Source organism: Schistocerca americana, chromosome 4 (genome assembly GCF_021461395.2).
Source record: "Schistocerca americana isolate TAMUIC-IGC-003095 chromosome 4, iqSchAmer2.1, whole genome shotgun sequence".
Taxonomy (NCBI): Eukaryota; Metazoa; Arthropoda; class Insecta; order Orthoptera; family Acrididae; genus Schistocerca; species Schistocerca americana.
This window is the reverse complement of record NC_060122.1, coordinates 288,380,581-288,408,087: the sequence shown is the minus strand read 5'-3', so window position 1 is coordinate 288,408,087 and position 27,507 is coordinate 288,380,581. Positions and strand designations below refer to the sequence as shown.

Sequence of the window (27,507 nt, the reverse complement as noted above, 5' to 3'; positions counted from 1 at the left end):
GGATAAATTCCAGCGGTACATCCAATAACAAGGAAGTATAGACTAGTTGATATGAAATTAGGTCATTGACAAGCAGTGCATTATCACCAGCACCATGGTAAGTATCATCCATACAGAAACGTTACTTTTAGAAGGTAAAGTTACAGAATAAAAGGCAATTTATCAAGATATTTTAGAAGTTTTTCTTACACAATAAGACTTAAATTGTAATTTTTTGTACATGAGCTGCCATTTCAGAATATCAAAGTTGTTTTCTAAATACTTGACATTGCTAATATCTAAAGTACTGCATTATGATTTTTCACGAAGAGAATTGTATGAATTTATATAACACTCCTGAGATGTAGTATTTTTTATTGATCCTGTCACTTACAAAAGTAGCATAAGACATTGAGCAAGTCATTTTGTATGTATAAAGGCAAAAGTGATTTATGTGCACACATATTTAAAATTACTGCTAATACGCTTCTTCATACAGTTAAATATTCTTCAGTGGAGTAAAAGAAGTGATGCTGTAAATATGATTTTAAAGATTTTCCAAGAATTTGGGCTTTAGTATTTGCTTTTATGTTTTTGGGAAGTTTGTCATAAACTTTAACTTTCAAAATGAAACTATTGTTTTAGCATGGGGATATGCTGATGTGGGTCATTTGAAGTTGCCTGGTAAAGTGGTCATAAATATGTCTTTCTTTGTACAATCTGATGTCCTTACTTATCAAATTTCTTTTAAAGACCATAAGGGTTTCCAGAATATAGATACATGGTGAAGGAGGGTCTATAGGGTTGCGTCCAAATGTGATTCTAATAGCCCTTTCTTGCAGGTTGACTGTGCTGATAGATGCTTTAGAGTTTTCCCAAAATGTGACCCTTTCAGATGAGAATGAAAGTAGGTGTGATATGCAGTCTTTACTATTTTCTCTGTGCAGCACAATTTTAGTGAGCAAAGAAGGTGACATGCCTTGTTCAATTTTGCATCAAGATATTGTAATAAATAAATAAAATAAAATATATGGTTATCCCATTTTACATTGCTTTGCACCCATAATCTAAGCTTTCCAAAATAAAATGTAATTTATTGGCTATTCCAAATTTCATTCTTATCAACAGTGACAGACTGGTTAGACAGGTCAAACTTGTTTCTAATTAAGTTTTCTGTCCCAAGAAACAGACACTCATGATCGAAAAATAGTCAGAATGGCTTAAAATTCTTTTATAACAAGTGTTACCTCATGTCTGTAATAGATAATATTAAACTCCACTCAGTATACAAATGAAACTATCATGTGTCTTAAATTGTGCATAATGTTAGAGAACTACACACGTACAGCCAAGAATGTAAGATAAATTTTAAATCAGTAGTACCCACCTACCACTGAACGATAAAGATACTGCCAAAGGGTGCTTATTATACAACAGATTACCAGGCAGTTTCAAAAATGTAAAAGCACTTCCCATCTTCAAAAGAAAACTATGTGAGTGCTTTAAAACGGCATGTTTGTACAGTTTTAAGGAATATTTTGAGACTATCCCAAAAGATCTTCAAGGACTTTGTAGTACTAAGGCATTACCCTGAGACGTGTGCTTCATACAGGGTGTCTCGGGAGGATTGCGTAGTATTCAGGAATATGACAGAAACACGCATTTGAAGCAAAAATAATCACACATACACAAGCCCTATTTCAAGTGGTGTCCAAGGTAGAACACATTTAATGTACATTTGTTTTTGGGCTAGTGGCACATGTGCTTCTTACACACCCAGTTTTTGGCAAATTCATTTGTTGAATACCTTGAGGGCATTCATTTGGCCACACAGACTGCAATGTACTTCCAGAATGATGAAGCCCCTCCACATTTTACCAGATGTGTGAGGGAACATCTCTACTGCATTCACTCTAATCACTGGACTGGTCATGATAGTACAGTTAACTGGCCACCAAAGTCACAGAACATTACACCATTATGTTTTTGTTTATGCAATTGGATGAACTCTTAAGGTGTACAAACAAATCGTGAATATGTAGATGAACTGTATGGTCGCATCATAGATGCCCTTACTAGGGAACAGTGGAGGCACTCAGATAATCAACACAGCATATTCTTCCAAGAATACACAAATGCATTGCAGTTGGCGGTAGGATACTGGAACATTTGTTGTTAACTGCACAATGGCCATAATGTAATGTAATGTGATGTGTGCAATTATGCTTAAAGATGAATGTGTTAAAATACGTATTTTTGAATTGATACTTTGTAAAATGCATTTTGTAAAGTGTAATGACTGTTGTACATGTGTACGTATGTAAACCTGACAGTATGTTGATTGCTACAGAAAATAAGCAACAATGTACATTAAATGTGTTCTGTCTTGGAAACCTTTCAGAATGGGGCATACGTCACACGAAGTTTTATTCTTCAAATGGTTGTCCCTGTCATATCCGTGAATGTTGATTATTACTCCTGGGACGTGCTGTGTACTGCCAATGAAAAGTACACATGAAATTTTCATGAGCACTGTAGCAGAAAATGAAATTAGGTGACCATACCTAGGAAATTACTTTAGCAATAAAGCTTCCATTTTGGTTTTCCTAGCTAATTTTGTAGTAAATTTCAGAGTTGCCTCCTTGAAACATACAGAAAGTTTTCTATCGCATGTTTTCCGTGTCAAAGTTTCTGCTCAATCTCCAGTGTCCTCATCGAAAACCCCCTAACCAACCTTCATTTTCTTCATGATCAGCAAACAGAATATACCAAGTCAACACTAAAGAGTACATGAATTGGTTTTTAGGCTGTAGTACTTTATTCACTTTAGAAATGATATAAGAGAATTTAATCAGATTTAATTAACAGTGTGAGCCATTGGTATATTCTTTGAAGTATGGTGTCATATATTATGTAGATGGTATCTTAAATGTATTGGTATGTTTAATTTGTGATAGCTTTGATCATGTTCTATACTAAATCGAAATGTGACAGTTTGTGAGTTGAAGAAGTCAAATAATGTTGTGGCAATAGTTTTTACATATATATTAATTGCATTGTGTGGAACCGGGGACCTAGAAACAATGGAGAGGCTTTGTCCTCGCTGTAGCCCTCCGTGGTACACAACAGGCTACAGCAGTGCAGTTCGGCCCCCAGTGGACAGCCTTCACCCCCCCCCCCCCCACCCCCACCCACCCACACGCGTGCGCGCGCGCCCACACACACACACACACACACACACACACACACACACACACACAAAAGCACGGGAACGTTTCACACCAGACGAGTGTAACCCCAATGTTCGTGTGGTAGAGTAATTACGGTGTACACGCACATGGAGAAAGTGTTTGCGCAGGAATTGCTGACATAGTGTAACTGAGGTGGAATTAGGGGAACCAGCCCGCATTCACCAAGGCAGATGGAAAACTGCCTTAAAAACCATCCACAGGCTGGCCGGCACACCTGACCTTGACACTAATCTACTGGGCGGATTCGTGCTGGGGACCGGCACGCCTTCCCACCTGGAAAGCAGTGCGTTAGACTGCACGGCTAACTGGACGGGCGCACATTCCATACTTAAATTTGTTTTTAATCAAAATCTGTATCATCTCTGATTTTTTAGAGTTTTAAATATGTTTTAAGGTGTTATTAACAGGAACATTATTAGCTCACAATACCTTGTTCCCACAAAGGTTCCATTAGTGCATCTTATTTTTTTAATGTCAAAACCACTCCCAAAACCTTGAATTACTCATAATAACCAGATACTGACAACCACTCTTATCTTCTATTTGTCATAGAAGTACTTTGTCCTCAATCCTGCATAGATATTTGTGGCGTGCACACTAACCAGTTTTGTCTGATCTTAGCTGTCTTTATCCCAATGTGTTTTCATGGTAGTGACCAGTGTGATGGCTTCATGAAAATCTGTAAATATTAAAAGTTGTGTAATATCAATAATAATTCAGGTTTTACAGCTGTTAAACATTTATAAATAGTGGCCATTAACTTTTATTTTTGGTTGTTAAACTGTAACCTTCCTTTGTGATTCTGTATTGGCAGCTGCAAAATCATATCCTCAAGTTGTCTTTCCTGGCATTCCCCATGGCTCTGTTGCACATACAATTCTCATGTTTGCTGCCAGATAACGGTGTGCGAGTCCCACAACATTGCTGTGAAACAAGTTACTCCTCTTCAGGAGTTTATAGTTATCCTACTGCTACAAGGTGGTGATTGCAATCTTGTAACAGGCAGTACCGTAACCAAATGAAGATCTTGAACAGTCCCTTCAAAGAAGTCTTATGAGAAATTACACAGTGCCAGTTTGGGGGGGGGGGGGGGGGGGGTAAAACTTGAAAAGTGTATTTACATTACATCTATTTTGTAGCATTCATGAGCTGGGTATCAAAAGCTGCATACCAGTTTTAATGGGTAAGAGAAGATTGCTGTCCCCTTCAGTAAAACTTTCTAACAGAGGCAGCCTTATTTGCACTTGTTTATCTTATTTCATATCCTTAAGTGTGAAATTATAGAATGATTACATTTTTGCCTTTTGTGGTTTACAGATGCAAAGCCATTTGAGTTCATCTCCCACTACATCAGCCTTCAATTATGTCACACCGACATATCCAAAGCTTATCTATATTCTTTTTATCTTGTAGAATCTCACACTGACATCTCAAAATTTAGGTCATAAACATGTATATTAATGTCACTGGATAACATGCTAAGACTCAAACTACCAGCATTTTGAAACTGAATTTTTGTTACATGGTCATGGGCATCAGATTGCTGGCATGGTTCCTACCATCTGTTTTAGCCTTGTCAAGTCTGTCTGGACTTGATTGTCTTTTATAACTCCTAGTATTGCCCTTATGACTTAATAGTCAGTGATTTCTTTCAATCAATTTTGATGTCACTATGATTACGAAAATTCATTCACTTAATTGAAAAAAGGACTGGGGATTTGGGGATTATATTCTCCGCCACTCTGTCATTCCAAAATGTAAGTAAATTATTGGTACTGTGAGCTCAAGAACATCCTGAAGAAGCCTGTTTAGAGAACTAGGGATATTAATTTAATGCTTTACAATATATTAATCCATTAGTTAAATTTGTCATAAAAATCTTTTTCCCCAAACCAACAGCTCAGTTAATGGAATCACTACTAGAAATAAGAATAATCTTCACAAAAATTTAAAATCACTTACTTTACTCCAGAAATATGTCCATTATTTGAGAACACACATTTTTACTAATTTGCCAGCCGCCATAAAAAGTGTAACTGCCAATGAAGTTTGGTTTAAGAGGAACATAAAGTATTTACTCTCTCTCTCTCTCTCTCTCTCTCTCTCTCTCTCTCTCTGTCTTCCCCCCGTCTCTCCCCCTCCCCTCACTCTCTCTCTCTCTCTCCCCCCCTCCCCACACTGTCTCTCCATCTCTTCCCCCCCCCCCCCCCCCCCATGTCCATTTCCCTCCTGCCTCTCACTGTCATTTTTCTTCCACTTTTTTTGTCCACCTCATCCTCTCCCCATCCGTCACCATCCATTTTTATCTCCTCTCTGCTTCTATGTGCCCATCCCTATATACAGCTTGTGCGAAACAAGTCAATAAAAATGTGCCTGTTGTGCAGCATAGCCTAACATTAGGGACTGTAAAACTGGTTCTTGTTCCTGATGTCTAGGCTATCATGCAAAGCAGTTCAGTAAGGCAGGCTAATGCTATTCCCACACTACATACACACTTGTTGTGCAGGGGCTGAAGAAACAATTTTTTGCCTGTATTTCCACTGCTATTGAAGCTAGAAGGTTACAAATATCGCACTCCTGAGGATTTTGAAGATTGTGGTGTGTGTGTGTGCGTGTGTGTGTGTGCGTGTGTGTGTGTGCGTGTGTGTGTGTGCGTGTGTGTGCGCGCGCGCGCGACTAAAATTGATGCAGGGATTTGGAAGGAGATCCTGGACATGCATCTGTACAGTCTGCTTTATACAACCTGAAATGTTATAGCTGGCCTTCATGAACCATTGGTGGAATTTCCATATTATCTTGCTCACTATGCAAACTGTTAATGCTACATAAAGAATGAACAGGACCTTTTGTAGGATTTTTTTTGTGATGGGATATGTTTTCGCTACAAGCCGTAGTTTGTGTTATTAAAGAAAAACGTACAAAAGTGACATTTAAACACACCCCAACTCCCACATTCTGCTGTCACTGGTCAGGATTTCTAGTATGTTGTTCATGCCACTCCCTCCTGCCACTGTACAAATATTTGCAACTTCTCAAATTATTTTCACATTCAGTCTTGCTCACCTTTATTGACTGGCCTTATTGTGCCGCCATCTTAGTCGAGCAGTTAGAAATTGTAAAATTGACATTTGTGTAAAGTCCAGGATGTAATGTAACAGCCCAATCAGTAGAGTCAAAAACAGTTGACTGTTGGGAGTATTTTGTATCATCAGAAATTTTTGTACAGTGTTAGCAGGGAGTACCACAAACATACTAGACATCATGACTGGTGAAGGGAGTGCATTGGAAGGTCACTTCTGTACATTTTTCTTGACTAACTCAAAAGTCTCCAGTAGAAACATATCCCAGTTCAAAATTTAACATCAAACTTGCTACAAAAAGGTCTTACTAATTTTTTTCTGTAGGACTAATAATTTGCACATTGCCAGCAAGAATGTAAGAAAATCTCGTGCATGGTTATGAAGGCTAGCCATAACATTGTGTACAGCATAAAATGACAGCAGTAGGGGCAGCTGAATCATCCTGTATATATTAGCCTTTTCTGCGAGGTTTCACCCACATACGTATTTGACATGTATATTGCATACACCATCTCCTTCCACCTGCTTGTGCCAATATTCTTCTTCCCCTTCTCTCCCTGTCTGCCTCGTCCTCCCTCTTCTCCCTGTCCCTCTCCTCCTGCTCCCCTCTCCATGCATCACCTCCTTCAGACCTCACATTAACTTATCCCCTCCTATCTACTCTCCCTGTCTGTCTCCAGGTCTCCTCTTCCTATTTGTCTTCTTCCCTCCCTCTCTGCCACTATCCTTCCCCCTCTCCCTCCATCTCCTCCACTCCCTCACTCTGTCACACCCTCCTGCCTCTTCTCTCTATCTCCTCCTGCCCCACCTTCCCATTATCGCCCCACTCCTGCTCCTCTCTCTATCCATTCCCCTGCTGTCCATTTCAACCTTCAACCAGCTGTGTCCATCTGCATGTGTAACCTGAGCCCAACAGATCGATGAAGTAGGTCAATACTATTCTCATAATGGACTTGAAAACCATTTATTGCCCCCTGAGGTGTAGGCTGCTCAGCAATGCAGGTCAGTAAGGTAGGCCAATATTATTCCCACACAAGACACTTGTCATACAGAGCAGCCTATATGGCAGGGGCTAAAAAAGGTGGCTTTGACCTTCTCTGCCCTTTACTGAAGCTAGACGGCTGTAGTGCCCACATTTCCGATACTCATAAAGTTTGCTGTTCGTAAGCCACATTTGGTTGAAATCAGTCCAGTTTGGGAAGAGGTCCCAGATGTACACACATAAATACACTCTGCTTTATTTATAAACAGGCAAAACTCTCTCTCTCTCTCTCTCTCTCTCTCTCGACCCCCCTGCGGGTCTGGGGTAAGGATAGGCCCGAGGTATTCCTGCCTGTCGTAAGAGGCAACTAAAAGGAGTTTCAACAATTTCGGCCTTCAATGTGATGGTCCCCATTGGGGTTTGACCTCCATTTTTCAAAATTCTACAGAAGTACGAGCCTTTTGGGGAAGGACACCCTACGTGGTGTATCACCAGTCCTCAGTGCACTAAGATCTTGGCACTCATCATCGTAACGGCGTCGTAACTGCACCCACTGTTCATCAATTTGTGCCTAAACACCTGATGGGTTGCACAAGTTACGCCCATAGTGCATCCCCATCTGCACCTACGATCATGACGGACTTTCCATGGCACCCGAAATCCAGCACGGTGGCCAGCCCGTTGTGGTGGGGTCATCATGTACCCTCTAGGTTGTAGCCCCCTGACAACACAGGGATCGTACTGCCGATACCTGAGCTGCACCCTCCCCACGTTAGCCAAGGAGTAGGTGCCCGTCTACCTGGGGCATCAGGACTCCCGGCAGTGGTCATCCTGCCAGGTGGCCCTTGCTGAGGCTGGGTGGCGCCCGTGGGGAGAGCCCCTGGTCGGAGTGGGTGGTATCTGGGTGGATGTTTCGCAGATGAAATGTCAACATGCATCAGGTCGCTCTGCGGCCACGTCTTCTAAGAGGAAAGGTTCTGTCTCTGGTTCTGGTACTTCTGCCTTTTCCCCCTTGGCTACTCCCTGGGAGGAAGGACAGGTCTGCCAGCTTGGGGCGAAATACTTCCCCCGCTATTTAATCTGTTCTCGGACCGATGGGGGGACGTTCGCCACCTCCAAGCCCATGTTCTTTGTACAGCATATCGAGAATATCTTCGGAGAAATCGAGGCTCTTAGTAAAATGTGTTCGGGGTCCATTCTCATAAAGACCACCTCCGCTACACAGTCAGCGGCGCTCCAGGCATGCGGCCCTCTAGGGGACATCCCAGTGTCCATTGTCCCACATCTGGCGCTCAATAGGACGCAGAGGATTATTTTCCATCGGGACCTCTTGGTGCAATCTGATGAGGAGCTCAGAGCCAACCAGAAGTGCCGTGGCGTGCATTTTGTCCGGCGAGTCCAGCACGGCCCCAAAGACTGTCGCGTCGACACTGGGGCCATTATCCTCGCCTTCGAGGGGGATGTTCTCCCCGAGAAGGTAAAGGTGATGTGCTACCGTTGCGACGTGCGACCTTACGACCTGCCTCCTATGTGATGCTTTCGATGTTTGCGCTTTGGGCACATGTCGTCACGGTGTCAAGCTGAGCCCCTTTGTGGCGATTGTGGACGTCCTCTTCGTGAGGGACATACATGCACCCCACCAACTTGGTGTGTCAATTATCCTGGCGTCCACTCACTTAGAACTTTCGACTGCCCCTCATATCAGAAGGAGAAGAAGATACAAGAATTGAAAACTGCGGACCGTCTGTCTTATTCTGAGGCCAGGAAGAAATATGACTGCCTCCATCCCGTGATGTTGACAACGTAGTTTACTTCGGTCGTGTCCACTCCTTCCGCAGCATCTTCACCCCTATCCTGTCCCCCTTCCACCTCCTCACCCCATCCGGGGTCTATGCCTCCACCTCCCAAATCCCTCCCTTCCAAATCCTCCTCCCTTGCGGCCCCTGCCCTCTTTGCCCCAGGGGCCACCCTTCCTCCTCCTCCTCCCCCCTCCCCCATCCTCCTCCTCCTCCCCCCTCCCCCCTTCCTCCCCCCTCCTCCCTCCTCCCTCCTCCCCCCCTCCTCCGCCCCCCTCCTCCTCCGCCCCCGTCCTCCTCCGCCCCCCTCCTCCTCCGCCCCCTCCCCATCCTCCGATGACGCCTGAGAAGTGATCCTCTACTCAGGCATCCATCAGGGAAACGTTACGGACCCCGGCTTCAGAGGTCCAGTGTTCCAAAAAGGATCCAGAGCATGAGGACTTTCTTCGGGTCCAGCCCCCACAGCCCACCATCCCTGTGACTCATCTGCGAAGGCCTCAAAGAAGAAGTCTTTATCCCCATCTCCACCCTGGCGCATTTCATCTGATGCTCCATCCGACAGTCGCTGCTCCCGGCCATCCTCAGTTTTGCCGGGATGCTCTGCTGCCAGGTGCTCAGCTGGCCTGTCATCGGCGGATGATGCTGTCCCTCCTGCGCAACCCAGGAATGTGGCCGCAGCTGGTGACGACTTGATGGAACAGGATCCGCCTCCCGACGGTTGTAGCGATGTTCCCTCGAAACCTGGCCCTCCGCGGCCGTCGAGGTGACCAGCTCTTCACCCGTTTCGTTCCCCCTTTCTCTGCAATGGCTCTGTTACATTGGAACATAAGAGGTATTCGATCTAATAAGGAGGAATTAAAACTGCACCTCCGCCTGCACTGTCTGCTCGTCATTGGTCTCCAGGAAACTAAGTTACGCCCAACTGACCGTATTGCTTTTACCCACTATGTCTCCAAGCGATCTGACCTAACCCCTGTGGACGGTATTCCAGCTCATGATGGGGTCATGTTGCTCGTTCAGGACGATGTCTGTTACCATCCCATCCCATTGACCACGCCACTCCAAGCAATTGCTGTCCATATTACTCCTTCTGCCTTTACTTTTTCTTTTTGTACTGTCTACACTCCATCGTCATCCGCAGTTGGTCGGGCTGACATGATGCACCTGATCGCTCAGCTTCCTCTGCCGTTTTTATTGTTTGGGAGAGGCTCCCTCTTGGTGGATGTTTTCAACCATCTCAATCTTGTCTGCCTCAATACTGGTGCCCCCGACTTTCCTCTCGGACTCTACTCATACCTACTCCCCCTTGGACCTCTCGATCTGTTCTACCACTCTTGCCCGTCGGTTCGAGTGGTATGTCCTTTCTGACACCTATTCGACTGACCATTTCCTCTGTGTCGTTCGTCTCCTGCATCACACCCCATCCCCATGTCCCTCGAGCCGGAACATACCGAAAGCTGACTGGGGACTTTACTCCTCCCTGGCGACCTTTCCGGACAAAGATTTTCTCAGCTGTGACAGTCAGGTCGAATACCTCACGGCTGTTATCATCAATGCTGCTGAACGTTCCATTCCTCGTACTACCTCATCTTCACGTCGCGTTTCAGTCCCCTGGTGGAATGAGGCTTGCAGAGACGCTATCCGTGCTGGACGACGTGCTTTATGCACCTTTCGCCGCCATCCTATGCTGGCGAATTGTATTGATTACAAACGACTCCAAGCGCAATGTTGTCGAGTCATCAAAGACAGCAAAAAAGCTTGTTGGGCCTCTTTCACAAGCTCCTTTACCAGTTTTACTCCCTCTTCTGTCGTTTGGGGTGGCCTGCGCTGGCTGTTGGGCATTAAGGCCCACTCCTCGATACCTGGCCTGACTTCAGGTAATGAGGTACTTGTGGACCCTGTGGATGTCTCAAATGCCTTCGGCCGCTTTTTAGCGGAGGTTTCAAGCTCCGCCCATTACCACCCTGCCTTCCTTCCCAGAAAAGAGGCAGAAGAGGCTCGGCGACCTTCCTTCCACTCGCTGAATGTGGAAGATTATAATGCCCCCTTTACCACGCAGGAACTCGATTGTGCACTTGCACTGTCCCGGTCCTCTGCTCCGGGGCCAGATGCCATTCACGTTCAGATGCTGACACACCTTTCTTTGGCAGGCAGATGCTTTCTTCTTCATACCTATAATCGCGTCTGGACCGAAGGTCAGGTCCCCATGCGTTGGCGTGAGGCCGTCATTCTCATACCCAAACCTGGGAAGGATAGACACCTTCCTTCTAGTTACCGCCCCATTTCTCTTACAAGCTGTGTCTGTAAGGTGATGGAGTGCATGGTTAACACTCGGTTGGTTTGGATTCTTGAATCTCGACAGCTACTTACCAGTGTTCAATGCGGATTTCGTCGACGCCGTTCTGCTGTTGACCATCTTGTGATCTTGTTGACGTTCATCATGAACAACTTTTTGCGAAAGCACCAAACAGTAGCTGTGTTCTTCGATTTGGAGAAGGCTTACGATACCTGTTGGAGAGGAGGTATCCTCCGCACTATGCACAGGTGGGGCCTACGTGGTCACCTGTCCCTTTCTATTGATTCATTTTTAACAGATCGAATGTTCAGGGTACGTGTGGGTTCCGTATTGTCCGACGTCTTCCTCCAGGAGAACGGAGTGCCTCAGGGCTCCATTTTGAGCGTAGCCCTTTTTGCCATAGAGATCAATCCAATTATGGATTGCATTCCACCTAACGTCTCAGGCTCTCTTTTCGTCGATTACTTCGCGATCTACTGCAGTGCCCAGAGAACATGCCTCCTGCAGTGCTGCCTTCAGCGTTGTCCTAAACGCCTATACTCATGGAGTGTGGCTAATGGCTTCCGGTTCTCTGAAGAGAAGACGGTTTGCATCAACTTTTGGCACTATAAAGCATTCCTTCCACCATCCTTACATCTTGGTCCCATTGTTCTCCCATTCGTGGAGACAATGAAGTTTTTAGGGCTCACACTGGACAGGAAACATTGTTGGTCTCCGCATGTCTCTTATTTGGCTGCCCGTTGTACATGTTCCCTTAATGTTCTCCGTGTTCATAGTGGTTCATCTTGGATAGCAGATCGCACTGTCCTGCTTTGCTTATATTGGTCCGTAGTCCCATCAAAGCTGGATTATGGGAGCCTCGTCTACTCGTCTGCTCGGCCATCCCTCTTACGCCGTCTCAACTCCATCCATCATTGGGGGTTATGTCTTGTGACCAGAGCATTCTATACTAGTTCCGTTGAGAGTCTTTATGCTGAAGCTGCCGAATTACCATTGACCTACTGGCGCGACGTACTACTTTGTCAGTACGCCTGCCAGCTGTTGTCAATGCCCGACCACCCCTCTTATCAGTCCTTCTTCGCTGATTCTCTCGACCATCAGTATGGGTTGTATGTGCCTGCCTTGCTGCCCCCTGGAGTCCGCTTTCGTCGCCTGCTTCGACAATTGGATTTTGCCCTCCCTACCATCTTCAGAGAGGGCGAGAGCCCGACACTACCTTGGCTCCAGGCTCCGGTTCACATTCATCTTGACCTCGGCTCACTCCTGAAGGAGGGTACTCCAGATGCAGTGTATTGCTCACGGTTTGTCGAACTTCATGCGCGGCTTGCCAGTAACACCTTTATTTACACTGATGGCTCCAAAACGGACGATGGTGTCGGACGTCACCTTTAAATACCGGCTCCTTGACCAGTGTTCCAACTTTACGGCCGAGCTTTTTGCTCTCAATCAGGCCGTTCAGTATGTCCGTCGCCACTGCCATTCTCCGTATGTACTCTGCTCTTCAGAGCCTTGGAGCTCCATATCCGGTCCATCCCTTGGTGCAACAGATCCAGCAATCCCTCCATTCTTTTGCTGATGATGGCTCTCCTGTTTGCTTTATGTGGGTTCCAGGCCATGTAGGAGTGCCTGGGAATGAGGCTGCTGATGATGGTGCGGTCAAGGCTGCAGTCCTCCTGCCTCGGCCAGCCTCCCTTTGTGTCCCATCGTCTGACATTAGTGGGGTTGTTTGTAAGAGGCTTGTGTCATTATGGTGAGATACTTGGTCGTCACTTCAAGAAAATAAGCTCTGGGCCATAAAACCATTTCCAACAGCTTGGACAACTTCCTCCCGACCATCTCGGCGAGAGGAGGTCCTTTTGGCCAGGTTGCGGATTGGGCATTGCCGGTTTAGCCACCGCTACCTGCTATCCGGTGACCCCGCCCTGCAGTGCCCTTGTGGTCATGCATTGACAGTGCGCCATGTTTTATTGTCGTGTCCCTGTTTTAATCAATCTCGTGTTGTCCTGTCTCTGCCATCTACTTTACAGGAAATTTTAGATGATGACGCTCGAGCAGCTGCTCGTGTTCTTCGTTTTATTACTTTGACAGACTTGTCCAAAGACATCTAACTCTTTTAATTATTTTATCTGCGTCTTTGTAAGAACTTCCTGGTGTCTCCCCCCCCTCCCCCCCCACCCCCTTGAGTTTTACCAGATTATATGTGCGCTTACATTTGTGACTGGGCGCTAATGACCTCAGTAGTTGAGCGCCCTAACCCCCCCCCCCCTCCCCCCCAGAAAAAAATCTCTCTCTCGACACATCATACAGCTTTCCATCCTTCACTACATGGTCCTCATTGTTGCGTTTCATCTACCATTCTTATTCCAAACAGAAGTGCGGATCATGCAAGGTATGTTGCCCAGCATGGTGTACATTCCACCTTTCGCGCCTTTCTGACTTTGCACCCTTCCTTTCTGGCAATAGTAGTACATGCCCAAACCCAACACAGTAGTCGTCTGATCGTCGATTGGGTGAGGGGGTCATCTGTTACCTGCACAGTGGTGGTATCCTGACCAAGCATGGACTCCGTTATTGGTGCCTGTGCTGGGAACTACCTGTGTATGACAAGAAGTATGTGCCCATCATGCCTGGGGCCCGGGGACTTTGGGCGATATCATGGGAGGAATGTAGAACTAAGAAACAAAGGCAGAAATACTCCCCACAATACTGAATTTTCTCTAGGACTGGCAGGACTCCTTTTTGTCACGAAGTCATTATTCTTTCTCAAACACCCTGAGGACAGGTTTCGGGAAGTAGCAATGATTCCGAAAATGGAAAGTGGTTCAGATCTGATTAAAAGGGCACCTCTTACTCAATCACAACACTGTTCACATGTGACAAGCTGGGTGACATTCCTGTAACTATCACCCCCGTAACAGTCGTAATACGGTACAGGATATCTTATTTCTGCGCGACATCCTTTTACAGACCGATGACAAGTTACATGCCAGGTCATACCAGTGGGGGTGTGCATTTTGTCCATTGTATCCAGTGGGGACAATAGGGTTGATATTGGTGCCGTCATATTGGTCTTTTAAGACAACTCCTGTATGAAAAGGTAAAGTTGATGATGTATCGATGTGATGTGAAACTGTGTTTCTCCTCCCATGCGGTGCTTCAAGTGCATGAGATTCGGGCACCTGACTTTGCATTGCAATGTCAGTCTTATCTGTAGGGATTGTGGCTGGCAGTTGCACACTAATGCTCATTGTGCCCCTTCCCTTTTTGTGTCAAGTGCAGGGAGTGCCTTTCGCTCTGTTCACCAGACTGCACCATCTTCCTAAGAGAAAAGATACTGTTGACCAACTCAGTTACCATGAGACAAAAAGAAATATGAACATCTGTATCGTGTACATATAAAGATGAAGATTGCTATGGCTGTGAAGATTTCATTCTTCCTGGTGACTATACCCTTGCCGTCATGCCTTCTATGTTGCGCCCTCAAGGCTGCTCGATTACACTCACTCCCCTGCTGGTTGCTGGCCCTACTCCTACTGTTTCCCCCACTTCCACTTTGGGAGCATTGATTCTCCATCCACAGAGGATGTCAATCCCCAACCCCCAGCCAGAGAAGCCATACCCTCCTCCACTACCTCTCACCAGGACAGGATCCCTCAGGATGTTTCCTTCCCAGCATTCTGCTGATCTGCAACCAGATATGAATCAGGGGTGAAGGAGCTACAGGTTGCTGGTCTTAGGACTTTGCGTTTCTTCTTGTCCCTGTAACAAGAGCAAATAAGATGCCAGGGGCACTGAAATCCTCCAAGAAGAAGATGCACAGAAAGACGACCTCCAAGATGGTGGAGGTTCTGATGGTCCTAATGTCACTGGAGCCTGTATGTTCTGGCTCTGTATTCAGAGTAGAGTTCCTGGTGGTGCCTGTGGCATTGGATCCTCCTACACAACCTGATTCAGAACCAATGCAGTAGGTGACTCTGCAGCACAGCCTGCATGCTTGTCTAAGCTAAGGTGTTTCTCGCACATTTCATCTGATTTCTGCATTGCACTCCAGGAAACTTTGTTCCCAGCAACATTGACCCCAACCCTCTGTGGCTATAGTCTGCCAGTAAACTCAAGAGGGAGGGTGTGAGTGAGTGAGTGAGTCCATACTCTGCATACCCAGCTACTTCACAAGGTGCTTCTACAGGCTGCTTCACAAAGTAGTACTAGCCCTTCCCCAGTGAATACTTTAAATCAGTGGTGGCATGGGTGCAGGTATATCAGGGCAGCGTTTATTTTCAGATAAATGCATTAACACTACTCGAATACAGAAGATAGCCCTCTTCCCAAACACAACATTATAGAGTAAATTAACTACATTAAGGCAGTAGCAGAAGTCATAGGTCAGGGTTCCTATATCTATTACAAATACAGAACCGAATGTCTGTTTATCTGAATGCATGTTCATCTACTATCTCCCACATTGATGGATATATTCCAGTAGGATTTTAACACAGTATAGTGTAATTATACTATATAATTTAAGGCTCATTCTTGCATTGTTTATCTACATCTACATCTGTACTCTGCAATCCAACATGAGGTGCATGGCAGAGTGTATGTTCCATTGTACCAGTTATTAGGGTTTCTTCCTGTTCCGTTCACGTAAGGAGTGTGGGAAGAATGATTGTTTGACTGCCTCTGTGCATGCATAAATTATTCTGATCTCCACGATGCCTATGTGAGAAATACTTAGGGTGTTGTTGTTTATTCCTAGAGTGATCATTGAAAGCCATTTCTTGAAACTTCGTTAATAGACTTTCTCAGAATAATTTTCGTCTATCTTCAAGAGTATTCCAGTTCAGTTCCTTCAGTATCTCTGTGACACTCTCCCATGGATTAAACAAACCTGTGACCATTTGTGCTGCCCTTGTATGTGTACATTCACTACATCCTGTTAGTCCTATTTGGTATGGGTCCCACACACTTGAGCAATATCCTTTAATCCCACGAATGATTTGTAGGTTGTCTTCTGTGTAGATTGGTTGCATTTCCCCAGTATTATACCAATAAACCGAAGTCTACCACCTGCTTCACCCATGACTGAACTTGCGCGATTATCCCATTTCATATCCCTCCAAAGTGTTTCACCCAGGTATGTAGCCATGGGAGACTGTTTTTTTTCCATTTTGTGAAGTGCAAAACTTTATATTTCTGAACATTTAAAGCAAGTTTCCGATCTCTGCACCATGTTGAAATCTTATCAAGATACGACTGAATATTTCTGTAATTTCTTTCAGATAGTACTTCGTTATAGATAACTGCATCATCTGCAAAAAGCCTCATTTTATTATTAATATTGTCTGCAAGATCATTAATATCAAACATGAACACCAAGGGTCCCAACACACTTCCCCGGGGCACACCCAGAGTTACTTCTACATCTGGTGTTAACTCTCCATCAAAGATAACATGTTGCTTCCTCCCTACCAAAAAGTTCCACATACAGTCACAAATTTCATTTGACATCCTATATGCTCGTACTTTTGACAATAAATGTAGGTGCTGTCCTGAGTCAGATGATTTTTGGAAATCGAGAAATAGAGCTTCTACTTGGTTTCCTTGATCCAAAGCTTTCAGTGTGTCATGTGATAAAAATGAAATGGGTTTCACATGATTGTTTTCAAAATCCATGCTGGTTGGCTTTGAGGAGGTCATTCTGTTCAAGATACCTCATTATGCTTGAGCTCAGAATATGTTCAAAGATTCTACGACAAATTGATGTCAAGGATATTGGACGATAGTTTCATGGATCACTTCTACTCCCCTTCATATAGATGGGTGTGATCTGTGCCCCCCACCCATTGTATTTTTTTATTTTTTTTGGAATTGGGCATACTTTGTTGTTCAAGGGGTCTAAAGTAGATTATAGTTAAAACAGGGGCTAACGCAGTCACAAATTCAGTATAGAGTCTGACAGGGATTTCATTGGGCCCCGGAGTTCAGTTTTAACGATTTCAGCTGTTTCTCAGCAACACTGAGACTAATATCTATGTCACTTATCTTTTCAGTGGTACAATAATTAAATTGGGTCAGTACTCGTGGGTTTTTCTTTGTAAAGGTTCATTTGAAAATGGACTTAAGCATTTCAGCTTTTGCTTTGCTACCATAAGTTTGTTTCTGTCTCATCCTTGGGTGACTTGACACTAATTTTGTGTCACCAACAGCTTTTACATATGACCAGAATTTATTTGGGTTTTGTGATGTTTGTGCGGCACTCAACTGCGCGGTCATCAGCCCCCGTACAAAGTCCCAATTTTTATGAAGTCCAGTTTTTACACAATCCAATCTACCCACTGTCACAGATGATGGTGATGGTGATAACAATAACACAAACACCCGGTCCCCGGGCATAGAAAATCCCCAACCCGGCTGGGAATTGATTCCGGGTCCCCATGTTCCAGAGGCAGAAATGCTTGCCGCTAGACCATGAGCTACGGACAATTTGGGTTTTGTGAATGGTCTTTCGACAATATTCTGCTATGTTAGTCATTGAAGACTTCACGTGTTGCTGTCTTGACAGCCAAACACACTTCATTCAGCATCTCTAGCTCTCTACTTTATTTTACACCTATCATATAGTAGTCTGTTTCTTTAAAAGTTGCTTTACGCTGACTGTATACTATAAAGAGTCCTTCCCATTGCAAAGTGTTCCGCTGGGTACATACATGTACGGTACATGGTCAGCTATTCTTCTATACTTGAAGATAGTTCCTCTACATACTCCTGTCCTGAGCTAAAAGTTTCAAGTTCCTCAGTGAGATATCACACTAGTACTTTCTTATCTAGTTCACTGAACATATAAATCTTTCTACTTGTTTGTTATGCTTTGTACTGTGACTAAAACTTACTTCATTCATGGCTCTGAACACTATGGGACTTAACATCTCTTATTTCATTCATCTTTTCAGTGGTACGAGGATTAAATTTGGGCAATTCTCCTGGTTTTCTGTTGTAAAGGAACATTTGAAAATGCATTTGAGCATTTCAGCTTTAGGTTTGCTACCCTTAATTGCAGTTTCTGTCTCATTTGCTAGGGATTGGATGCTAACTTTGGTGCCACTAACAGCGTTTACATATGACCAGAATTTCTTTGGGTTCTGTGAAAGATCACTTGACAATATTCTGCTATTTGTAGTCATTGAAGGCATCACGCATTGCTGCCTTGACAGCCAAATGCATTTCATTCAGCATCTCTCTATCGATAGCCCAATGCTTTGTTTTACACCTGTTATACAGTAAACTCTATTTCTGTAGAAGTTTCATTGCAGTGACTGTATACCATGGAGGTTCCCTGCCATTATGAACTTTCTACTGGGTACATATCTATCCAGTGCATGGTTAACTATTCTTTTAAACTTGTGCCGGGGTTCTTCTGTGAGCTCCTGCCCTGTGCTGAAAGTTTAAAGTTCCTCATCAAGATATGACACTACTGATTTTTTTATCTAGTGTACTGAACATACATACATTTCTCTCTGCTTGTTTTAGTTGTCTTTTTTTTTACTTTCATAAGAAGTAGATTTTTGACAAAGTTGTTGAAAAACCATAATTCTTTCTACACAAGGAGTGATCAAAAGTGATGGCGATACACAATTTCTTAGTAGAATAATTTGCATGAGTGTTTTTTGACATTGTGTTGATAAAAATTTCTGAAATTTTTGGTTGAACATTAGGCATCTTGGATGTTTAGTCTGCTGTTACCTGTTAAAAAGATTACACATGATTTAGTAGTATCGGTGATCATTTATTTTGTATAAAAATGGATCAGGGCATTCGTATTAAATTTTGCTGTAAGAAAAATAAAGTGAATCAGACTATTAGAAATGTCAAATATTACTTTTGGTAAGTCTACTATGAGTAAAACAAGGGTTTACAAAAGTATATCAAAGGTGAAGGCCACAAAATGGGTCATAATAGGAGATGAAGTGTGAGTTAATGGATATGTTGTTGAAACTAATGCTTAGTCATCACAGTCTGGATTGCAAAGACCAATAAATTCTCCGCAAGTGCAGTCAAATGTGAATGCTATGCTTGTCACAGCGTTCTTCAATTTTAACAGTATAGTGCACCAAGACTTCTTGCCAGAAGGTGAAACAATCAATAAGGAGTACTACTTAAAAATTCAACACATTATGCATGAAACAGTCCAAAGGGGAGAGAGGAAAAAAAAGAAAGGAAAAAGTCCAGATTTGTGGCAGAATATTTCGTGGTTTCTGTACTATAATAATGCACCTGCTGACACTTCATTACGTTCCCAAAACAATACTGTACTGAAGCCTTTGAGTCAGTGTTCACTGATATGAATTGTTGTTCTCAAAAAAACCCTGAAAGGGCAATCTTTTACAAACATAGATGAGATTAAAAATGCATCTCTGAGAGAACAGCTATTCCAAAGGCAGAGATCTAGAAGTGTTTCAGGACTAGAAAAAAGCACTGGAATATCTATAATATGTAATGTGAAATATTTTGGTGAGGATAACTTTGATGTAGATTAATAACCAAGCACAATACAGGGCGTTTCAAAAAGAAAGAGCAGATTTCAAACATTTATTTCTCAAAAACTACAAATGATAGAAACACAATTCAAACGTTTCTTGTCAGAGAAAGGTTCAAAGTTTTTCAATGGTCCGCGCAGAAGTTCCATGCAAATCCGCAGTGGCGCTGGCGTTTGTTTGTAGGAAAATGGCGACGACACCACAGGAACGATCATTTTGTGTGCTGCAATTTGCAAAGTTAGAGTCCATTGTTGGTGTGCAACGTGCATTCCGCCGTCAATTCAACAAACAGCCGCCTCGTCATAAGCAAATTTATGAGTGGCATCACAGATTCGTAGAAGATGGTTGCATCTGCAAGCGAAAAAGCACGGGTCGTCCACGCACATCGGATGAAAATGTCGAGCGTGTCCGTGCAGCTTACGAAAGGAGCCCTAGAAAATCCACGGCACGGGCAAGTCACGAACTAAACATGTCTAAAACAACGGTATGGCGCGTTCTGAGTAACCGTCTGCACATGAAGCCGTACAAACTGCAGTTATTGCAAGCATTGCGTCCTGACGACCACAACAAAAGGTTCGAATTTTCAACTGCAATTCTACAGGACATGGAAGAGGACAATTTTGCCGAACGATTAATTTTTTCAGATGAATCAACGTTTCACATTTCTGGTAAAGTTAATCGGCATAACGTACGAATTTGGGCGAGTGAAACTCCGAGGGACGTTATTCAACATGAAAGAGACTCACCAAAGGTTAACGTCTTTTGTGCAATTTCGGTAAACAAAGTTTATGGACCTTTCTTTTTCATGGAGAAAACTATCACAGGAACCATTTACCTGGACATGTTAGAAAACTGGCTATTTCCTCAACTTCAGGAAGATTCAAATCACTTCATCTTCATGCAAGATGGCGCCCCACCACACTTCTCTGAACCTGTACGACGGTACCTAAATAACACCATTCCAGGACGGTGGATTGGAAGAGCAGGAGCACAAGATCAATGTCATCGTCTGTGGCCTCCCAGGTCACCAGACCTTACTCCTTGCGATTTTTATTTGTGGGGGTACATAAAGGACTGTGTTTATGTCCCACCTATGCCCGCTACTCTTCAAGAGGTACGACATCGAATTGTTGCGGCCGTGAATTCGGTAACTAAAGACCAGTTGCGTCGTGTGTGGCAAGAAATGAGATACCGGTTTGATATTTGTCGTGTAACAAATGGTGCTCATATTGAGGTACAGTTTTGATATTTGTTGTGTAACATTTGGTACTCATATTGAGTGAAGGACCGTTGGAATTGTGTTTCTATCATTTGTAGTTTTTGAGAAATAAATGTTTGAAATCTGCTCTTTCTTTTTGAAACGCCCTGTACTTGTTCACCATTGCTGCTTCCGCAAGTATTATCCACGTTGGTGTCAATGCTATGACTCTGCCAACATTCTCTAAGGGTAATGTTGTTTGTTGTCCACCTAAGTTGATATAAAAGAATTTACTGTTTGCTCTCTTAATTTCCTTACTTGTCTCAAGTATTTGCAGCGCCAGTCAATTACATTAGTTCTCTTCAGTAGAATGTTCCTTCTACTTGGAGAGATCTTTCAGGCAAATCCCATTTCATACAGTGTCTTCTGTAAAATATCTGTCTGCCAAGGAAAATGGATTTTTTGTTTTACAGCAATAAGTAATTTGCTTAATGTTGGCACTGTTTTCATGTATGTGTGTGTTGAATTACCGATTTTTGGAAGCTGTTTACAGAGATGGGGTTTTTCCCAAATTTCTTAATGCTCTTTCCTTGCGATTGTCGTAAACCATGTGGTTTATTTTCGCATTCCATTCTGATGCGTCCAGTCGTCAGAAGGCTGAGTTTTGTATAAATTATAACCCTTTGATTGGGACTGGCAATATTAACCAGCAGTTCTTTTTGTCCAAACTCATTAATACAAGCTGAAATTGTGTTAGAAGGTACTGTACTTTGTGTTGTGAACATTTTTTTAAGATGTTGGACACTTAATCATCATTCTGAATAACTATCATCTGTAATGTGTATCTCCCTTCCGATGGTTAAATGTCTGTGTTATCTGATCTGATTTTTCAACTCCCCCACCCTTCTTCATTTTGGGCAACTTCAGTGATTGCATCCCTTTGTAGGGTGGAACTACGGCCACAGGCTGCAGTAGCTATCGAAACTTTGCTTGCAGAGCTCAATGTTTGTCCCATGAATACTGGTGCCCCCATGCACTTCAGTGTGGCATATGGCTGTTTTTTGGCCATTGGCGTATCCATCTGCAGCCCTTTTTTTTCCCTTCCATCTGTTGGAGAGTCCATGATTGACGTGTGTGACACTGATCATTTTCAGATCGTCCTGTCCCTCTCTCAGCATCAGTTGCTTATGTGTTCACCAGAATGGGCCGCAAGAGTGCTGACTGGGATGCCTTTGTCTCTGCCATTGACATTATCACCTTACCACATTGAGTTATTGATGTGTCTGTCCAGAGCACAACCACAGACATTGTATCTGCACCAGACTTTGTGATCCCCTATTCCTTGGGATCCCTTTTTGGAAGACCATTGTAGACTTCAAAAATTGCCATGACCATTGTAGATTGTAGATGGGTTCTTGAATGCCATAAGTTACCTCCATCGTAGGAGAACCTTATTGCCTTTGAATGGCTCTGTCTTCATGTCCGCCACCTAATAAAATGACAGAAACAAGAACGCTGGGAACAGTGTATTACTACCATCAGACTGTGTAATACTCCTGTGCAAGTTTGGGAAAAGGTTCGAAGCATCTATGGACACACATCCCCCTACAGGTGTATCTGGTGTCTCCTTGAAAGGTGTCTACACTGGCCCAGATGCTGTCGCCAAACATTATGCTCATGCCTCTGCATGTAAGAATTGTGAGCATGCATTTAGTGTCCTCAAGCAGCAGGTGGAGCGAATGCACTTTATCTTCCACCAAATATCACCTAGAGCCACGTAATGCTCTGTTCAGTGCATGAGAATTCCTGAGTGCCCAAGCCCTTTGCCCTGAGATGGCTCTAGAAGCAGACCACATCCGCAATCAAATGCACAAACACTTATCAGAGATTGCCAATGTCGTCTCGTTGCTGTTTGAAACTGTATCTGGAGGGAGGGTGAGTTCCCACCTCAGTGGCGAGAAGGTATGATTGTCCCAATAATGGAAGAGGGTAAACACTTCTGTGAGATGGGCAGATATTGCCCAGTTATTCTCACTAATGTTCTCTAAAAGTTTCTGGAATGTATGGTGTGTCAGCAGCTGTGTTGGAAGTCTCAGGATCTTTTGACTCTGTCCTGGGGCCATTTTCACCAAGTTGTTCTATTGCTGACAGTTTGGTCTGTCATGAGTCTGGTATCCAGTCAGTTTTTCTCAGTGTTAGTGCTTTATCAATGTCTTTTTTGACTTGCAAAATGCTTATGACTTTGGGGCATGCTCCCGATGTTTGTTCAGAACTTGTTGCCACACCATAATTCCCAGGTTCAATTCAATGCTCCCCACAGTACAGTCCCCCCTCCCCCCCCTCCATACACAAGAGACTGGGGTCCCACAGTGCTCTATATTGTGTGTGCCTCTTTCTAGTAGCTGTCAGTGGTCTACAGTCAACCTCCTTGTATGCAGACAATTTCTGCATTCACTATTGCTCCTTGACTGTGGGTGTTGCTGAACGCTGATTGCAGGGTGCTATACAAAAGGTACAGTACTGGGCTCTTAAACATTGCTTGTGGTTTTCAGCCACAAAGATATGCATTGTGCACATATATCATTGTCATAATGTCCATCCACAACCAGAACTCTACCTCAATGACCAACTGCTCATTGTGATGGAGTCTTTTTGGGACTGATCTTTAATGCTTGTTTGACTTGGTTTCACCATCTTTACCAGGTTAAGCTAACATGCTGGTCCCACCTTAATACTCTTTGCTGCCTCAGTAACAACAGTTATGTCTCATTGGCACTATTGCAGACTGCTCTGCACTTTTTGCAGCTTTACAGAGCTTTGAACCTGTCCTGTCTTGATTATGGGAATCTAGCATATAGTTTGACGTTGCTTTCAGCATTGTGGATGCTGGAACCAATGTGTCATTGTGGGGTCCAATTCCCGGCAGGTGCCTTTCAGACCAGCCTTGTCAGGCAGCCTACTCACAGAGGCTGGGGTCCCTCCACCACAGAACAGGTGCCAACAACTGCTGCTCAGCTGTGCGATACACATTTGCCACTCCCTTTTTTCTGGTAAGGGGAGCCACCTCCCACAACAGAGGCCCAGGACTGGCATCACAAATGCAGTTCGCATACAGTATCTCCACTCTGAACTCCTAACTTCCCTCACTGTCACCTCTGGTCAAGGACCAATCGCATACACCCTCATGGTGTGTACCCCGCCCTCGTATCTACCTCGACCCATCCCGTGGACTGAAATATTCTGTTGACCATGAGGCTTTTTGCCACCTATTCCTGGTCGTTTTCAAAGCATTTCTTGGTTCAGGAGTGGTATACACTGAGGGCTCTATGGTTGAAGGACAAACCAACTGTCCCTAAGACACATTCAAGGTGCAGTGAACTAAGCTCCCTGCTGAACAGATGCAATGTATGCACTGCAGAAGAGATGGCCATCGCTTGAATCCTCAGCCACCATTGTTCTTGCACCAGCAAGTTGTTCTTAATTGGCAGTGACTTCTTGAATAGTCTTCAGGCTGCTGACCTACCCTCAGCTGTTGGTTGTGACTATCCAGGATCTCCTTTCTGACCTCCTCCAACCTGGATGGTCCCCCCAGGGGGCCTAGCCACTCTTTGACAGGTTCGTGCTTGGCTACCACGGGGCTCCAGCCTTTGCAGCATTTTTTCCCGCCGTGCTGCAGGTCTATCTTCTTGCTATTCTTTTTTGCCACCCTTGGGGAAAGTGTCTGGGATGTTATTGGGAATGTTCTGCATTGTCTATCGCTGATGTATGAAATGTCTCACCTTTGTTTTTTCATTCCCTTCTCCTTTCTTTGTTTCCCTTCTCCTATTGTTCCTCCAATTTGGCATTTGAGGTTCCTCTTTTTCTTCTTCCTCCCTGTGCACTCCCGAAGGCCAGCCCACCCATCTGACGCATAACAGCTGACTGGGTAATGCGTAATTCCCAGCCCTGGGTCGACAGGTTGGGTTCTCACATACCCCCAGGTACAGGCCAGGCACAGGGATGGGGAATTGCCTGAGCTACAACCTTCCCAAAATGTTGATTGGTCCTTCCGTTAGGTGTTCAGGAGGAGTGACCAGAGGACTGAACAATCACCGAAGGCAGGTGCGCCCCCTTGTGAAGGGGGCCCTCAGTTGGAAGGAGTGTGCCATCGGAGATGCTGGCAATCATGTGGGATTTTCTTGCAATGAGTCAGTCAACTTCATAATCCACATCTGCGAAACGTAAATGTAATGAGGCTAATGATTCAGAGACCCTTCCCGCTGCACCACAGTTCCTCATGGTCTCATCTACTGAAGACGGTCAGTCCTTAACCATGGCTAAATCTGTTTATTATTCATACAGGTGTTGATGCAATTGCCAGACCTGTGAAATCCTGCTTTGTTTACAGAATGGCACTTCACTTTTAGAGACTACTTCTTATTCTCAAGCACAACTGCTTGCTGCCTCACTTCTCCACAGCTACCTTGCTCATGTCGAGGCTCGTAGAACTGTGAATTCTTCCCATGGTGTAATTTACACCACGCTGCTCAATGGTCTAACAGAGGCCAAAATCCAATCTCACCTCTTTGATCAGGGTGTCATTGCTGTCCATAGGGAAATGAAAAGGGTAGATTCCTCCTTAGTGTCCCCCCTCACTCTTTTTCTCACCTTTGAAAGAGTGGTGCTTCCATCCAAGATCAAAGCAGGCTATGAAATTATCACAGTCCAGTCGCACATTCCAAACCTGATGCGCTGCTACCAGTGTCATCGTTTCCACCACACTAGAACGTCTTGATGACACCCAGCCAAATCTGTAACCTGTGGTAGCACAAAAGAGAGATTGTCCCCCTCCTTCTCCCCGCTGTACAAACTACAGTGGCAGCCATGCTACCACCTCTTGGGATTGTCCCATGTATCTTGATGAGCGGGTTGTCAAAGAGATCAGGGTAAAGTGAAAAGTGCCTTACCCAGTCGCTTGCAAGTGACTGTCTAGTCGCAAACCCTGTGTTCTCCCATCTGGCGCCTATAGTTTTGTTCTTGTTACCCCCTCGCCACATGAAGGCCATGGCCACACAGACTTACAACCGCCAATTCAGCTCTGAGGTTGTGAAATCGCCCAGTGTCAAGGTAGCATTGTCGTCTCCCCATCCAGCTGTGCAACAAGCCGTCGAACTCGCACCTCAAGGGGTGAAGCCACCAGCTACACAACCAGTAGGGCGTAAAGGACAAAGGAATACTCCCATGAAGACTTCCTCCATCCCTCCAACCAAACAACTACAGAGTCTTCCTCTTACCGGAAATGCTCGAACAATCCACCAAAGGCAAACAGTCTTCTCCTGTGCTAACTCAAAGATCCTCTTTGACGGTGTCGCCATGTGATACATTAGCCTGGCAGGACTAGTTAATCTGACGAGTGATGGTAAGAACTAATGTGCAGTTTCATGTGAGAAAACATACTACTTTTATAAGAAAATAAACAGAAATCATGTCGGTAGTGAAAAACATTATTTCAATACTACTTTTCATAGTGCATAACAAAATTCATTATACTAATCCAAGTCTTTTATTTCAGAGCTGTAACATGTTTGATGAAGATAAGAAATCTGAAGAAGGAAATCATTTGCATGGAAGCTGTTGGTCAAAAGAATCCTGCCAGCTGGACAGAAGGAATTCGTTAGCGGAAACTGAGAAAGTGGAACACACTCTAGTGGCAGGCAGTGATAGTTTACACAGACATAATACATCCCACTGTGAAAGTATTTATGAGTGTGATGATTCTTATCATGATGGTCACCCGTATCTGTTTAGTGAAATACACGATGACAGTAGTCAATCATATGAAATTGAAGAGCTGTGCAGAAGTGATAATTCTGTAAGCAGAGAGTCTCATGTGAGAAGAAAACAAGATGGATGTAGTGAATGTAAAGAGAACTATGAGAACAGCCAACCAGCAGTACATAACACTGAAGAACTTAATAATTGTGAGACTGGCAATTGTCTGTCAGAATCAAATCATACTATAGGAGACGATTCCTGTGAATGTAATGAATCTTGTGCAGATAGTCAAATTGATGATGACAATCAGTCCTACAGGAGTACATACACAACGGACCTTTCAGAGGATGAATCACTGTACTATAACAGTGAGGCTGAAAATGATGATGGCGATGATGATGACGATGATGATGATGATGAGGAGGAGGAAGCAGATGACAGCACACGTCCTTTGTACATTATTGAATGTAACTCTGAAGAGTTTCTAGAAACTCGTCCTTCTACAGGCTTTGCAACAATAATAAGGGCCTTCAGTGTTTGGGCAGAAATGGAGCAATTTGAGAAGCCACCGCCACCAGCAGCAAAAGAAGTGATACAGAGTCTGGAAAATTTGTCGATAACAGAAAAAGGCAAGTAA

At 44.1% G+C, this 27,507-nt stretch overlaps 1 protein-coding gene across 1 annotated transcript; it reads left to right on the top strand.

The window, feature by feature from the left end:
• LOC124613423 (transcription elongation factor SPT5-like) lies at positions 1 to 27,507 on the top strand. The gene is made up of 2 exons (XM_047142126.1): positions 1 to 97; positions 26,668 to 27,507. Exons 1-2 carry the CDS (start codon positions 95 to 97, stop codon positions 27,505 to 27,507), a joined length of 843 nt encoding a protein of 280 aa, XP_046998082.1. The 5' UTR covers positions 1 to 94.